Genomic DNA, 12,461 nt, shown 5'->3' with positions numbered 1-12,461 from the left:
GCAAAACACTAAGATTTTCTTTCACGCCAGTCCAGCTGAGACTAGAGTAGCCATTTTTATTATTCTTAGCTTTGCTGTACTTCTACAACTCTAAAACTTCATCTTTAATTTTTTGACACTGGCACTAATCCAATGCCCTTGTTCACTTCTCTCGTTGGCTTTTGATTTTTTTTTCTCCCCTTCCCGAGACCGCTCAAGCTAGGATGAGGCAAAGCCGCAAAGGGAAGTCAAAAACGTGATACGCTAAATGGGCCGTTTCGATTAAGCAATCCAGAGAGAAAAGTGCGGGCACAGTTTGTTTTCGGCATTGGGTCGATAGCAGAAGGGAACTTTCGTGGGTACAAGGGCTTTTTAACGAGCATGGACCGAGGCCTTACAATCTGATTGCAAAATGAGTTTATGAGCTAAAAAAAATAAAAAAAATAAAAAATCAAGAAAATCAGAAAAAAATAATAAAAAAACAAACCGTAAAAAAAACCAATTAGAATTTTTTAAAAACCAATCAATTCAGTTTTATAAACCTGAAACCAAAAAAACAAAAAAAAACCGAGCCAAACCAAAAACAAATCGAACAAAACCCAAAAAAACCAGAGCCAAATTAGAAAAAACTGAACCAAACCAGTTTGAACTGATTTTTATTCTTAAATAACCGAACCAAAACCAATCAGTTTGAACCAGTTTGATAACTTTTTTTTTTTATAAATATTAAACCAAAACCGAAACCGGTCAGTTTGAACTGGTTCGGTTTCAGTTTTTTTTTAAAAAAACCAGTTTAGTTATTTTTTTTTAATAAAAATTAATCCAAACAAAAAAATTATCTCCTAGTTTCTGATAGGCAACCTATCCCCAAAGAATTTGGCATCTGGTCAACGGTGTGATAACTGAGAAAACACTCGGTTCACCGAACGAAGACAGCAAAAATGAATCTATAAAGTTTTTATCTGATTCAGAACATTTGATGTAATGGATTTTGATCCTCCTGTTGAACATTTACAATATCCTAGCACACGTTACCATGGCGATAATCTGGCTCCATCCAGCTTTATTTTTGCGTCATACTTCCACCAGTGGTAGAAAGGAGGAAGAGACTGGAATACCTAAACGGGAAACTAAATCATACTACTGTATATAATTCATCCTCAACATAGAAACCACCTGAACATTAACGAAAATTAAATCAGTCAAAAGAAATCCTTAAAGCCCCAGGTAGGAACATATTGGTGGCACAATTATTGACATATAAGGGGTGTTTTATAGAAATTATATCTGTTAAGAAAAGGCAAAACAATTCACATGGAAAAAAAAACCCCGAACAGAATAGAAGCAAATATGTAGAGAACATAATTTAGGATGCTTCACGTTGACCTGAAAGGAGTGAGCCATCATATCGAGAAATACAAACTGTGAGAAGATGAGAAAAAAGCATGTCGATGGATCAGAAGCTAAGGAGTTAGGTGAGCATTTTATTTCTTAAACATTCAGAAAGTGAACAAGAGTGTTAGTGTTTTGTGTAACAAGTATATTGTAAGGACAAGGTTAACCATGGGAACTCCAACTACTTATCCAGTCTCAACACATGCAAGAAACAGCAATAGCAGGCAGCATCTCACAATAGTTAATGTAACAACAACAACAACAAGGAAAGGTGCTCGAGTCTAAACAAAACTAGAACACAGTATTTCCGTGTCATATAGTGCTGTTTATTCAACTCTCTCTATTGTTTGCTCTTTCTGTTCAAAGAACCCTAGAAAACAAACTTCATAACCAATGTTACAGCAAAATTGAATGGCACTGACATTTGTCCACTATCTAATCATTACAAACCAATCTATCTAACAAACAAATAACATCACCAGCAGTGCACAAGGCCTCCTTGCTCTCCAAACAATAAAATATATTGAAAATAGTTTGCGCTTGTTTATTTAATATAACTGTTAACCCCCTTTATCTAAATAATATGCATGCAGTCTCCCGCTTGCAAAGAATGACCTAACTTACCTTGAGAATATCTTACGGAACTACAGGAGTTCATGCTGCTGCGGTGCATTTATCCTCGTGGTCAAGATTCAGAGCTTCCAGCAGCTTTGGCCAGGATTCTGGAATTCCTCCAGGAAGATCAAACTCCAACAACTTCCCACGATTGCGGTAGAACTCCTCAACAGGTCGACTCTGCAGGAAAAAGACAGTTTGCAGATGGAAGGTCAGTAATTGCTGTACAAACAACAATTACAGCTGTTATGTCAAAATAATTAAAAAGAAACACTTTATGCCAGAAGTTAATGGTCCCATTATTATGAGTGTGCACTTCTCCGCCCAATATTCCAATTCCAAGGCAACATTTTGATTCCTATGTAACACTTCAAAAGAAACGATAAAGGGAGGTGGAGGGAATAGAGGAAACATGCAGCATGGCATCTATGTATTGATAAGAAATTTCTCGAATTTATCTGCTGAGAATGGAAATACATTTAAAATAGAACACAATGCATTTGAAATCAAATGTACCCAACTACACTGTACATGCATCTCAGGAACACCAAACTGTGATCCCTGCCTTCTCCCACAAGGTATATCAAGATAAACCACTATTTCTTTTCCTCTTTTTTTTTTTTATTCTCGTAAGTGTAAACCACTGCTGAGATGCAAAAAAGTACACCTTAGGATCACCTGGATTATACTGACAATGTGGACAATATGGACAATGAGGACAACAACAATAAAAAACTACAAAAATATTAACTACAAGACTAGCCATAGAGTTCATGACTCTGTATATATTAATGGAAATGAAAACTCCACTTGGACATGGTACCATAGAATTCCAATAAAAATTGCTCCTGCACTCATGTCCTTCGTGTTTGTCACAGTGAAAGAACATAAAAATCTTAACAGTTGCAGTCATGGAAAAAATTAATTGCTTGGATATTTAGATGATGGAAGTGTAGAAGAGAGAAGCTGCAACGAGGTGCCTTGAGGTTGTTCAGAGCAACATAAAACACGGGAGAAAGACTTGAGCGCTTTTAAGTGCAAGAGTAGACAGATGTAGGGCACTCTATAATTAAAGATGCAATGTTGTTTGAGTGCAAGTAAAGTGATTTGACTGCAGGTGAGAAACAAGGGCTAGCATGACATGTCTTCTACGAATGTAAGTCAGCCATATATTTTGAGTGGATATCAGCATGTAGACCGGGTTCATTTATTGCATGCCAGTAAAAAGTTTGTGTTCGTCTAGTGAAAACAAGTGTCAACTATTTCTTACAAATTCATTTGTAATACTACGACCATTTTTGTGTGACTTCTATACAAGTGCACTGATAATCTCTCCAAAAGTGAAGCACTTAGAGAGAAATCATAATAGACATATCAAGCATCTGCATATTTTTCAGTGGTCTAAACAAGTAGACAGAAAGTTACATTTCACTTTTTTTCTGAATACACAATTAGGTATCATACAAAGGTTATAAAGCATAATCATCTGGGACAACAAACTTCAAAAGAAGATGATATCCTACATATTACACGTGGCCAGTCAACAGATGGCTTGCCATAGAACTTCACAATTATGTGCACAAGTTCATATGATGATTAGATTAAAACAATAAAACAAATAAGAAAAATGAAAGATGAGTAATACCATTTCATTGTAAATACGAAGTCGCTCCTTCACAACTTCTTTGGTATCATCAGCTCGTTGGATAAGGTTCGGTACACATTGTGGAGGAGCTGGAAGTGGAGCCATGTAAATTCCAGGCTTCCCATTCTCACCCTTAATGTCAATGGAAGCAATGTTGTAATTTCCTCCACACTGACTACAAATCCTTCTCCCAAGGCATTTTGCAAGCAGAGCTTCTTCTCGAAGCTTTAGGTTCACCACCAAGTCAATGTCTGTTACTCCCTCTAAAATTTCCTGTAGTATGAACAGAACATGAACATCAGATAGATTATATTGTTTAAAAGGGACGTGAATAAGGAAATGAAGTACTTAACATAACGAACTAACTCAAATGATGCAAATGAGAAACCTCAAAGCGCTCAACCAGCTAATCATTTACAACTAGGCTTGTTTTACCAGTTTCAATATTAATGAGAGTATATAGACAACTGCCAACAGAACTATAGAAAATAACAATTAACTCACCGCTTGTCTAATAGTTCGAGGGAAACCATCAAGAATGAAACCAGACTCACCCTTAGCTTCTCCAGCTTCAAGACGTTTCGACAATAAGCTTATAATAATCTCATCAGAAACCAATTTCCCTTGATTCACAATCTCCTTAAGCTGCAGTACAACAACAAACAGAAAACCACACCCGTACTATCAGCTCAACACAAATGCAGTCCCATCATGTGGGGCCCAACCGTGATAGTACCTGGGATTTTTCCCCATTAAGAACAAAAATATCAAACAGGTAACAGTCGATGTCACAATCTCCACAAAAACGCAGTCCTTAACAGAATCAATAAACTTAACAATGCAATTCAGTTCTGGCAAAATTAATAAAGTTACAATGCAAATTTCAACTGCAAAGATTCAGAGTTCATGAAAAAAGTAAGAGACACGGAAATTCAATACTCCAAGAGTGAGTACCTGGGAGGAAAGTGTGCCAGAGGAATTGAGCTCCTCGCGGACCAGATCACCGGTGGCGATGTGAGGAATACCGAGAAGATTGGAAAGACGGGAAGCATAGGTGCCTTTACCTACACCAGGACAGCCAAGAAACACCCACTGGACATTTCTGTCCTTAGGTTCTTGACGGAGAGGGGGGGAAATGCAAGAAAAAAAAGAAGGTACTTTGAGGTCAGTTTCGGAATTCAACGTAGTTGAGGAAAAACTTCGAGAAATACAGGAAGAGAGTGGTTTTATTGAACATGTTGTTGTTCTTTTTATGGTTTTAGGGTTTCTTAAAAGAACTGCCATGGATAGATCCGCTGTTTTTTTGGAAACAGAGAGCGAAAGGGGGCGAGTGGAAAGCAGGAGGAGGCTCTGTGTTTGATTGATGATAGGCTGAGGTGGGGGGACTTGAGGTTTTTATACTGTCCTCGAAGTGAAGAGAGAGACAGCACGTGATTTTAAAGTTGACGTTGAAATTCCGTCACGAAGGGGTTCAGGAGTGTGCTGGGATACTTATTAGTTTTTTTTTTTTTAATTATTCTTTTAACCCGACTAAAATGCAATGTAGAGATTAATTTAAGTTTAGAAGATGTATACGGTTGGGAGTGAGGTTATTTTTTAAAAATATCTTTTTTAATATGGTTTTAAATAGCAAGTTTTTATTATGTTACATCACATGTAAAATACCCTGAACTTGATAAATAATGTGCTCGATACACTAAGGTTGGCATTTATATAAACTAGTTAATACAAAATTATTTATTATCCATTCACAAATAATAAATAAAATTAAAAAAAATAATAAAAATTTATTTTAAAAAAAAACAAGAATTTTTAAAATATCCTATCGGGTTACAAAACATATAATCAACACAAGCCCATAACGTGTCCAAGCATGCAAGAGCCAAGAAGGAGCATCTCAGGACGTACAGGTTTGAAGTTTCAAACCTTGCCAGGTTCAGAGACACACAGTTCTTCCTTCTCTAAAATTCAACTGAAATTTGCAAGCAAATCTTGTAAATGAATCTCATTGATATGAAAGGGAGAGCACAGAGTACAGTACAGAAATAGATAATTGCTCCTCAAGATATGAAATTTCAGTATTTGGAACTTGAGAGGGAAATCCACTCTGAGGGTGGCCCAGGGACAGCTTTATGCTGCTAAATTTTCTGCTATAACTTAGCAACCCGCCTGGTCAATAGAGAAAGTGTTTAACAAAGAAGGGGGGCAGCTCCGACAGGATACATCAATGAAGGTTTGAAATTCGGTAGTAAAGAAATATCGTGGCTTGAGAATTGAGATGAGCCCTTTTTTTCATGTTATTTTCCATGAAACAAGAAAAAGGCATTCTAGATGCTAATGATCATGAAAAATAGATTGTTGAAAACAATATTGCTCTAGATTTGGTTATAATCTTAGGTCATAGGTGAGTTTTTTTTTAATCTGTTTTAAAATAAATGTACTTTAAAAAAATATAAAATTGATATTTTTTAATAATTTTAACGAGTTAATATAAAAAAATAAAATATTTCTATAAAAAAATATTAATACATTTTTCAAACAAAAAATAATGTTTAAAAACCACTCTGGTTTGTAAACTAACAAAATTTGTTTCCCATCAAAACAACATGATCCCAGAGGTTCTTTATTTCGAATCATGGAGGCAAGCCACGCCGCTCAAGTTTCCAAATGATTTTGCCATTATCTAGGATGCTTTCGCATCACGAATAAAAAGCTGGAATTATCCATGCTCTTATGGTGGCGAGATAAGCTCAAGGCATCTCTAACAGGCTTGATCTTTCATCCTTGCTGATAACTTATTAAACTACGCATCAACTGGAAAATTTGTGGCAATTTATGCATAGAAGTTTTCTGGCCATCACTAATCGAGATTTCAAAATGTATTAAAAAAGAAAAGACAAGAAAAACAAGAAGAAAAAATCACCAAAAACACTAGAACACCTCACAATATAATTAACCAAAGAAAAAAAATATCAGAATTACACAAATCGCTACCCTCCTTTTGCTGATAATAAAACATTAATGGATAAAGATAAGAACACACTAAGCTACATCTGCATCATTTGAGGATGCCATTCAGCTAAATATGGTCAACCCTCCCATCATCATCACTGATGACATCCCCCGCATGCCTGCAACCAAACCAATACCGTCACACCGTCACGAGTTTTTCTGGCTAATCAGTTAAAAAACACAAGCATGAGGCTACCTCGGCAAACAGAATCTTTGGTATTAGAAATATAATGACCATGTTGCTAACTTTTTCCCAAATGCAGAACTTCAGTTCATCAGGATGATGTCATAAGACCCATGTTATAAGACCTCTAATTATATGCAAGATCTATTCGCAGTGTACACAACTGCTAGCTAGTTAGTTACCAATTTGGCTACTTCAGAACGTCTATACAAGAATGGATTGAAGGTAAACCAATCAAAATACAGTCTCAGGATTCTCAGGGTGTTACTTCCAAGATAAGTTAATTTTCAGAATGAAAAGGTACTTCATAACAATCTAATCACCCCCTTCAGCAATTTTTTAATAAATGGTGATCTATAGTTTCCCAGTTCGTTTTGTAGTGCTCCAGACGCAAATTAGTATCAAAGCACATCCAAAATACATTTTAACTAGTACATAATGGAAGAATCTCATAGAAGCAAGTATGAGAAACAAACCTCCAAGATGAAGTAAGATTCCGAGCTTTTCTGTCCAACTGAAGGTTTTCCAGGGCAGCAGAAGCTTGAATCACATCCTCAGGAAGTTCTTCACTGTCATATCTCCTACTGTAATCATCTTTCCTGTAACCAGACATGGAAGACCCTGCTCTCCTATCTGGATGATGGACGGTATCAGAAACAGGGAATGGCAAGGAAAGAAAAGGTAGAGCAAGTAATGCATATTTTAATCACTCACCAGATGCCAGGGAAGAAGCTGGTCTGGCATAAACATGAGCATAACAGAAACAATTATGAGTAGTGTAGGGAAGAAAATATCAAGACACCATCTAAAAGAAAGGAATGGAAAGAAAAATTAAAAGTTGGAATTGGCCCAGAACCTTCCTAGTGGAGGTAAGCCACCAGCAACAGATGATGAAGAGGGTCTTCGCATTCGTATATTCCTAGACTCTACATTGGATAAGGACTCGGCCTCTGGTACTCTCCTTCCAGCACCCCTTCCTTGTGATAAATTCTATCAAAAACAAGATTTCATCTATAATCAATAGTGAATATGGTTTGAGAAAATTTATCACGAGAAAAAAACATTAACAAGCACAAGCAATATAGTCAGTTGAGTTTTGGATAAAGCTTTAAAACCTTTTATTCCAAGAAAAGATATCTCCTACAAAAAAACACATATTGTATTTAATTAAATATCAACATTCAATATAAAAGTTAACGGTGCCCAACAAAAGCCTTACATCACAGCCACTTGGAATTAACTAAATAAATCCTAAATTGCCACTTAGAATGCATGTTGTATTTAATTAATATGAACATTCAGTATACGAGTTAATGGTACCGAACAAAAGCCTTACATCACAGCCAGTGTTTCGATAGGGGGCAATTGCCCGCCTAATTTTTTTTTCAAAATATTTTTATATTAAAATATTAATATAATAGCTTTACATGATTAATTTTCTTTGTTAGCTACTAATTGTTAGCTTCTTTTTTCTATATTAATTAGTTATTGAAATTATTAGTTTATAATAATTTATGGGTTTGTCGAATTAATATGTGTATGAGTAATATTATATGCTAATGGATATGAACTGAAATGAGTTTTGATGAATTGATAAGTATTTTGCTATGAATTTCATAGGAAAAATGATGGTGATGAATTTACTAGTGATTAAAAGTGAAGCACATGACAGCTCAAAAAATTAGGGACATAATAGATAAATTAAAAAAAAAACATTTAATATTTATGTTTAATCCACTTGTACAAAACAACAAGTCAGCAAGAACAACATCAATTTGTGACAATCCTTTTAAGTTATGATTTTAGATGCTATGTATCATATGTCGGTATAGAATTGTTGCCAAGAACTTTCGTATTCTTTGTAAGATTTAGAAATAGATAAATAAAAGCTTGTTGTATATATTAAGAAAGATATTTTTAATGAGATTAAAAATAAAATCATTATGAAGCAGTTTTAAAATATAAAATCTCGAAGAGAACAATTATAATTTAAGTTTTTTCATTTTAAAAATTCTTAAATTAATTTTGCTTGACTTGAGTTGATACATATATTTCAAATTAATTTCTTTATATAACACATGTCTGTGTAATATATAATATCAAATATTTGTTAATAATTTGCCTCCTCATTTAAAAAATTCTAGCTCCGCCACTGATCACAGCCACTCAGAATTAACTAAATAAATCTTTAATTTCCACCTTGCTCCATCTATGACCACAGGCTTCTCAAAATTAGTTTCATGTTATGTCATTTTTCCACATCAGCTCATTCAGATTCATTCTTCTTGTGCATTTCCTTATAGTCATCATATTCTCCAGTTAAGCTTGTGAGAACTACGACTCAATGAGTTGAGACATTAATCTTCAACTCACATCTCTTAGGCTTTAAACTGTCAAAAGCTTTTCTCATAAATGTTAATCTGATCATCCAAGCACACAGATGTATCCAACTTAACAAATTCATCCCGGTTACACATTCCCTTCTCCTCTCTTCCGCCTCCCAGAGTCCTTGTGGTGGGAACTTGTCCTCACTCAGTTTATTTAGGTTCTTTCAATCAACAGTGAACCATGTGATAGATTGTAGTCAATAGTCTTCTCAGGAACCAAAATCTCCCCAACTAAAACTGGTCAGATAATCTACTTGAAAATTAGCTCCTAAGCTTTTGCAGCGCATAATATCCAAAGATAAGAAATGAATGTCCATGACTGGACCATTAAGAACCCAACTTTAAATTCTATATGGCTGCGAAAAATTAGCAAGCTCGTTTCAGCCCCAAATTTAGACAATAAAACTACTCCACTCATCCAAGTGAGATAAGACCAAAACAAAAACCATCCATGTTAGTTCACCATATTCCCTAATATCATGCATGAAAAGGTATTACAAACTCAGGCATCAATTCCTCCTACTATGTGTGATCTGTCTAAAAAATAATCAAATATCCAAAGAGATAGCATTGCATTACATTTATAGCCAGAAGTCCAGAGCACCGTATTGCCAGTTTTATTTCCCCTAAGATCAGTCTTATATGTAGATATGCAGCTACAAACAAGGACAAACCTCAAATTTCAAGAATCCTTCAAGAACATCCAAAAGCAAAGGACCGCTATCTCCATTCCTGTTCAGATCATATCCATTCTTGCTACTAAATTCATTCAACTCAGCTTTCCAAGAATCTTTTTGCTGCAATGGAAAGTACGGATTGCTGTTTAATATTCACAAGTTAAGTGCAATGAATATCATACCAAAGTTGTTAAAAAATCTTGCGAAAATACCATTGATAAATTACATGATTACCAAATTGCATTCTGGTAGATAGACTTTTAGTGTATGGTTTAGCTGCGCCCAGTCTAAGTATTCACATATCAGTGCAGTTAGCAGCCTCCCTGCATTTTTTAGAAGAAAAATCAACAGAACATACATAAACAATTATGTATGTTTATTTTTTTCTTGCTTTACAAGAAAAAAACACGTGCACAAATGCTTAAATCACTAGAAACTTTAAACGCCACAAGCAAGTTACTTGAGGCACATTTTTTAGGATTGGGAACGTGGAGAATAGCTATTTGATATCATGTCTTATCAAAAACCAACATCCAATGAAAGACCAGCAGTCCTGCAATGTCCTCTATACTCTCACGATTCTAACAGGAAAACTTGAAGGACAGCCTAAACCAATCTAAAATAACATAAATTTTGATTCAGCCCCCAAAAGCATGTCCACTCACGAAGCTTCAAAGTTTTAGTTGCCTGTGAAAGAGATTTCAAAAAAGTATTCTAGTTGGGGGGAAATTTTATTTAGTTTGTCCCCCCTGCATCAAAATTGTTATCTACCACGATAGACTGATTCGAAACATAAGTATTAGTCCATGAGAAAAATAAATTGTCAAGTCAGTTAACCCCCATTGTTTAACGCAATCCAACTTTATTTCAAGACCTTACACAGGCTCTCATAAATACAACAAAATGCTACCAAGGTACACAAACATGCTATCATGGATTACATTAACTTAAACAGAAATTAATTAAAGAAAAGGCTCAACATTTTCAAACTCGTCCGACAAAGATGGAAAAGGCTGTGAATTCAAGGAGCGACCTGATGGAGAAGCATGAAGTTGTTTAGCACGATCATTACAGCTACCCAATAATGCAGGAGGTAAGCCTTCATCTTTTTCAATCACCCTATCCTCCTCTTCAATTGCCTCAAAAACACTTGCCCTGAGTTCAGCCTACCAACAGAGTAGACAAGTAAGATACAGAAATTTATAAAAAGGAAACTACAAACTATATCGACAATGGCGAAACAAGACCAAGTGACCAGCCCAGTAGTGATTACTGTGCCCGGCTACATTTTCAATTTAATTTGACTCAATAAACACAGTTTAGGATAAAAAACGAAAAAGAATTGCTTCATTGAACACTTCCCGGACAAAAATTTAGCATGAGACAACAGATAAAGCGCATAAAAATTTACAAAAAGGAAGAAGGAAAAGCCATCTAGTTCACTGAAAAATTGAGACCTTTTGCTTCACATTAGATTACAAAAGCCTTGATCTTGCATGGAACACAAAACCCTAGCTACAAATATAAAAATACCCGTTTCTCCTCCCATCCACTACGAGAAAAAAGAACCTAATTTCAATTTCAAACAAAGAAAACAAGATCCAGAGCAAGAACAATCATCCAATTAAAGAAAATCCAATTTGTTTTACCACTGGACGAGATCCAACCAGGAAAAAGTACCTTTGCTCTCAATTAATTAGCTTGAGACAACAGAATTAAGATTTTACAATCAAAATAACCATTTTACTTTTAGTTTATTATCATTATAAAAAGGAAATTGAAGGTTTGATACCCGGATCTTAGCAAGGACGCCTTTCTTCTCTAGGGTTCGAGTGACGAGAGTTTTCAGGTCCATCATTTCTCTCGTGTAATCGTCCATTTTTTTTTAAGAAAAAAAGAAAAGGAGGGCTGGTTTGTTCTTCCCTGCTCACTGTTTCTTTTTGAAAAATTTTGATTTTTTTGAGTAGAAATGAAACACAGAGAGAGGGGAGAAGGAGAGAGACCGTGGGGCGTGTCAAAATAATGACCGTAGTCGTAAACGTGGGGTCCAGTGGACGATGGTACTGAAGATTGGATCTGGGTCGTCCATATCAGGATCTGAGGTTAGAGTTTGTGGGTCCTACTTGTTGGTGAGGAAATTTGAATGGTTGTTTAAAAATATAAGTTATATAATCTTATAATAATTTACGTTATTATTCAATAATTTAATTGATTATCCATCCATCCATGATTATGCTAGTTGTTGATATTATTTTAGAATTATCACTCAAGAATGCATCGCCATCTTCTAAAATAAATCATTAGTGATTAAATGTGATTTTAATAAAAAAAATTCTTTGTTGCTTTATAGAATTAAAATAGTAAAAAAAAAAATTTAATTATTCTAAGCTGGTAAGTATTTAAATGTTATTCTACTAGTGTTTTTATAATATAAAACCTTTATATATATAAAGAGTAGTTTCCTGGGGGGGGGGGAAAGAAGACTAAAAAAATTGATAATTGATGCGTGTTTACTGTTTATTATTGTAGTGTACAGTATTTTGAAACACAATATTATTTTGCTTTAA

At 35.0% G+C, this 12,461-nt stretch overlaps 2 protein-coding genes across 4 annotated transcripts; both read right to left on the bottom strand.

Annotated features, from left to right (window-relative positions):
• Positions 1 to 909: 909 nt before the first annotated feature.
• Positions 910 to 5,024, bottom strand: LOC133696200 (adenylate kinase 1, chloroplastic-like). 3 transcript variants are annotated; one of them, XM_062118309.1, is made up of 5 exons: positions 4,589 to 5,024; positions 4,139 to 4,279; positions 3,635 to 3,907; positions 1,999 to 2,169; positions 910 to 1,155 (listed from the first exon to the last, which is right to left on the bottom strand). In XM_062118309.1, the coding sequence occupies exons 1-4, from the start codon at positions 4,916 to 4,918 to the stop codon at positions 2,029 to 2,031; spliced, it is 885 nt and encodes a 294-aa protein (XP_061974293.1). In that variant the 5' UTR covers positions 4,919 to 5,024; the 3' UTR covers positions 910 to 1,155; positions 1,999 to 2,028. The 3 variants fall into 3 exon arrangements, with proteins under 3 accessions (XP_061974293.1, XP_061974294.1, XP_061974292.1); XM_062118310.1 differs by having other exon boundaries at positions 910 to 1,097; XM_062118308.1 differs by lacking the exon at positions 910 to 1,155 and having other exon boundaries at positions 1,657 to 2,169; positions 4,589 to 5,023.
• A 1,529-nt stretch (positions 5,025 to 6,553) lies between these two features.
• On the bottom strand, positions 6,554 to 11,896 carry LOC133695976 (protein TONNEAU 1a-like). Its single transcript, XM_062117969.1, has 8 exons — positions 11,687 to 11,896; positions 10,928 to 11,060; positions 10,129 to 10,217; positions 9,892 to 10,014; positions 7,687 to 7,820; positions 7,545 to 7,567; positions 7,307 to 7,463; positions 6,554 to 6,765 (listed from the first exon to the last, which is right to left on the bottom strand). The coding sequence occupies exons 1-8, from the start codon at positions 11,771 to 11,773 to the stop codon at positions 6,714 to 6,716; spliced, it is 798 nt and encodes a 265-aa protein (XP_061973953.1). The 5' UTR covers positions 11,774 to 11,896; the 3' UTR covers positions 6,554 to 6,713.
• Between the last annotated feature and the right edge of the window lie 565 nt (positions 11,897 to 12,461).

The sequence above is a fragment of the Populus nigra genome, chromosome 6 (genome assembly GCF_951802175.1).
Source record: "Populus nigra chromosome 6, ddPopNigr1.1, whole genome shotgun sequence".
Lineage (NCBI taxonomy): Eukaryota > Viridiplantae > Streptophyta > Magnoliopsida > Malpighiales > Salicaceae > Populus > Populus nigra.
This window is presented reverse-complemented; position numbering and strand designations above follow the sequence as displayed.

Excerpts from the sequence above, each read along its gene's own strand:
- LOC133696200 (XM_062118309.1), bottom strand. The coding sequence starts at position 4,918 with ATGGCAGTTCTTTTAAGAAACCCTAAAACCATAAAAAGAACAACAACA. Across the intron at positions 4,280-4,588 it reads CTGGCACACTTTCCTCCCAG|CTTAAGGAGATTGTGAATCA; the intron begins GTACTCACTCTT and ends GTTGTACTGCAG. Across the intron at positions 3,908-4,138 it reads CTCGAACTATTAGACAAGCG|GAAATTTTAGAGGGAGTAAC; the intron begins GTGAGTTAATTG and ends TTCATACTACAG.
- LOC133695976 (XM_062117969.1), bottom strand. The coding sequence starts at position 11,773 with ATGGACGATTACACGAGAGAAATGATGGACCTGAAAACTCTCGTCACT. Across the intron at positions 10,015-10,128 it reads ATCTACCAGAATGCAATTTG|CAAAAAGATTCTTGGAAAGC; the intron begins GTAATCATGTAA and ends TTTCCATTGCAG. Across the intron at positions 7,821-9,891 it reads AAGGATTCTTGAAATTTGAG|AATTTATCACAAGGAAGGGG; the intron begins GTTTGTCCTTGT and ends TGTTTTTGATAG.